The sequence below is a fragment of the Octopus sinensis genome, linkage group LG14 (assembly GCF_006345805.1).
Source record: "Octopus sinensis linkage group LG14, ASM634580v1, whole genome shotgun sequence".
Classification (NCBI taxonomy): Eukaryota; Metazoa; Mollusca; class Cephalopoda; order Octopoda; family Octopodidae; genus Octopus; species Octopus sinensis.
In genome coordinates, this window is record NC_043010.1 from 13,612,646 (window position 1) to 13,615,203 (window position 2,558).

Below are 2,558 nucleotides of genomic sequence, written 5' to 3' on the forward strand. Positions count from 1 at the left end.
TTTTTTTAATTTGAAATAAATATCTTCTAAAAGATATAAACTCTGATATTTATAATTTTATTTTATTTTTATTATCAATCAATTAATTAAAATAGCATAAACCTAAGTAAATATTTTACACACAAACATTATTCATTCATATATTTCAACCTAACTCAATACTTTTATTTATTTACGTATTTATTCATAAAACTTGATATACAAACAATATTTGATTTGCGCAAGTTAACTATTTGTTCAATTAATTACTTTTTTAATGAAAAGTTGAAATATTCTGTCAGTGATTCATTAAGAAAAATGTTGCCACTTTAAACATAGCAACTTGTGAGATAAATAAATTATTTATATAAATCATGTATTCTGTCCAATCAATGTACGGCAGCATGGGAAGTCAGTTCAATTTTGATTTCTGTCCTCCCACGATGGGCTCACCAAATAACCACCAGATTGGAAAATACTCACTCACCCCTAATAATCATAACTTTTGCAACAAACGGACTTACAAAGGGGATAAACCCTACCGATGTGATATTTGTCGGAAAGGCTTCTGTCGACGCAGCAACCTCAGTAACCATGAACGGTCTTCAGCATATGAAAAACACTTCTATTGTATGTATTGTAGGAAGGCCTTCTCTCAGCGTGCTCATCTGAAAACCCACGAAATCACCCATACGGGGCTTAAACCTTATTCGTGTGAATTCTGCTCAAAAACATTTGCCCAACGTGCCAACTTTGATAACCACCGACGCACACATACAGGTGAACGGCCCTACCACTGCAGCTGGTGCTCAAAAGCTTTTGCTCAGTTGACAAACCTAAACAATCATGTACGGATTCATACTGGAGAACGGCCTTTTGTGTGTTCAATGTGTTCCAAGGCATTTAGCCAAGTTACAAACTTACGTAATCACGAACGTATCCACACAGGTGAAAAACCCTTCGTGTGCATATTTTGTGCAAAAGCATTCAGTCAAGTAACACACCTTCGAAATCATGAACGTGTTCACACTGGTGAAAAACCCTACACATGTTCCACTTGTTCTAAAGCTTTCAGTCAACGTGCTAATCTGGATAATCACAAACGTATTCATACCGGTGAAAAACCATTTGTCTGTTCAGTGTGTAAGAAATCCTTCTCACAAGTTACAAATTTACGGAACCATGAACGCATCCATGCAGCATCAGGCAATGCCCCTTTGAACAAAAACAGCACCACCGCTAACAAAACCAACAATTACTACCCTGATGCAGATGGCAACAATAATAGTTACCGGAAACATTATAACAACCAACAATCTCAGCACCATCCCATAAAACACCATCCACAAATCCAGAATCCAAATTCATCGCCAGATGTCCAGGCTAGCACGTCCCCTACTGATCTCAATGTTCGAAATATGCCCCAACAACAGCAACTCCCACCACCACCACCACTACCATCACTACCCCCTTCTTCTGCTACTGCCATTCGTCCCCAGCCAATAACCATCCCAAATTGGATGACTCCGCCCTCCTATGTACAACAAATCACTCCATCTTGGGAAAATAGTTACAACTGGTCATCTCGAAATTTCCCAATTGCTTCATCCCGGTGGAATTCCAGTAGCTCACAAAACATTCCTAGTCTGCTGCCCTGTGGCATTGGCCAAACCAACCATAGTATTGATTTAGATCCAAAACTGTATCAAAGAACCTAAGAAGTATAACCACTTTTGTGATTTGTAATGCTGGAATATTTATGTATTTAGATAGAATTTTATTAAAATATGTATATTTTTACATGTTCTATTGAAACAGAGGCTTTTATACCAAATCTAATACAGATTCATCTATATATACACATAGATATATGCATGGTTTCAGAACTTCAAAATAATCCTGTGTCATAAATCTGAGTTATATGTGTGATTGTATGTGTTTTATATGGATACATAATTATTTCAGTTAATATATGTTTGGCTGAACAACTGGAAAATCTGTTAACAAACAATCCAATATTCAAATTAGTTATCCCCAACGGTTTGTCTGTTAAGTAAAACAGAAGATCTTAACATAAGGGCTGTGTTAGTGTCCCTGTCAAGAGGAACAGGTTCAGATAAGCTTTTGAATGAAAAGAAAAAAAAGAAATTGTTAGGAGTAGGAGTGGCTGTGTGGTAAGTAGCTTGCTTACCAACCACATGGTTCCCGGTTCAGTCACACTGCGTGGCACGTTGGGCAAGTGTCTTCTACTATAGCCTCGGGCCGATCAAAGCCTTGTGAGTGGATTTGGTAGACGGAAACTGAAAGAAACCCATCATATATCTGTATATATATATATATATATATATATATATATATGTATGTGTGTGTGTATATGCTTGTGTGTCTGTGTTTGTCCCCCCAACATCGCTTGACAACCGATGCTGGTGTGTTTACATCCCCGTCACTTAGCGGTTCGGCAAAAGAGACCAATAGAATAAGTAACTAGGCTTACAAAGAATTAGTCCTGGGGGCGATCTGCTTGACTAAAGGCGGTGCTCCAGCATGGCCACAGTCAAATGACTGAAACAAGTAAAAGA

General features: G+C 37.6%; 1 protein-coding gene across 1 annotated transcript; it reads left to right on the forward strand.

Annotated features, from left to right (window-relative positions):
* The first annotated feature begins 228 nt into the window (after positions 1-228).
* Positions 229-2,124, forward strand: LOC115219162 (zinc finger protein 883-like). The gene has a single exon (XM_029789268.2). It carries the CDS (start codon positions 354-356, stop codon positions 1,695-1,697), a length of 1,344 nt encoding a protein of 447 aa, XP_029645128.1. The 5' UTR covers positions 229-353; the 3' UTR covers positions 1,698-2,124.
* The last annotated feature ends 434 nt before the right edge of the window (positions 2,125-2,558 follow it).

Coding starts and splice junctions, on each gene's coding strand:
- LOC115219162 (XM_029789268.2), top strand. CDS start 354: ATGTATTCTGTCCAATCAATGTACGGCAGCATGGGAAGTCAGTTCAAT.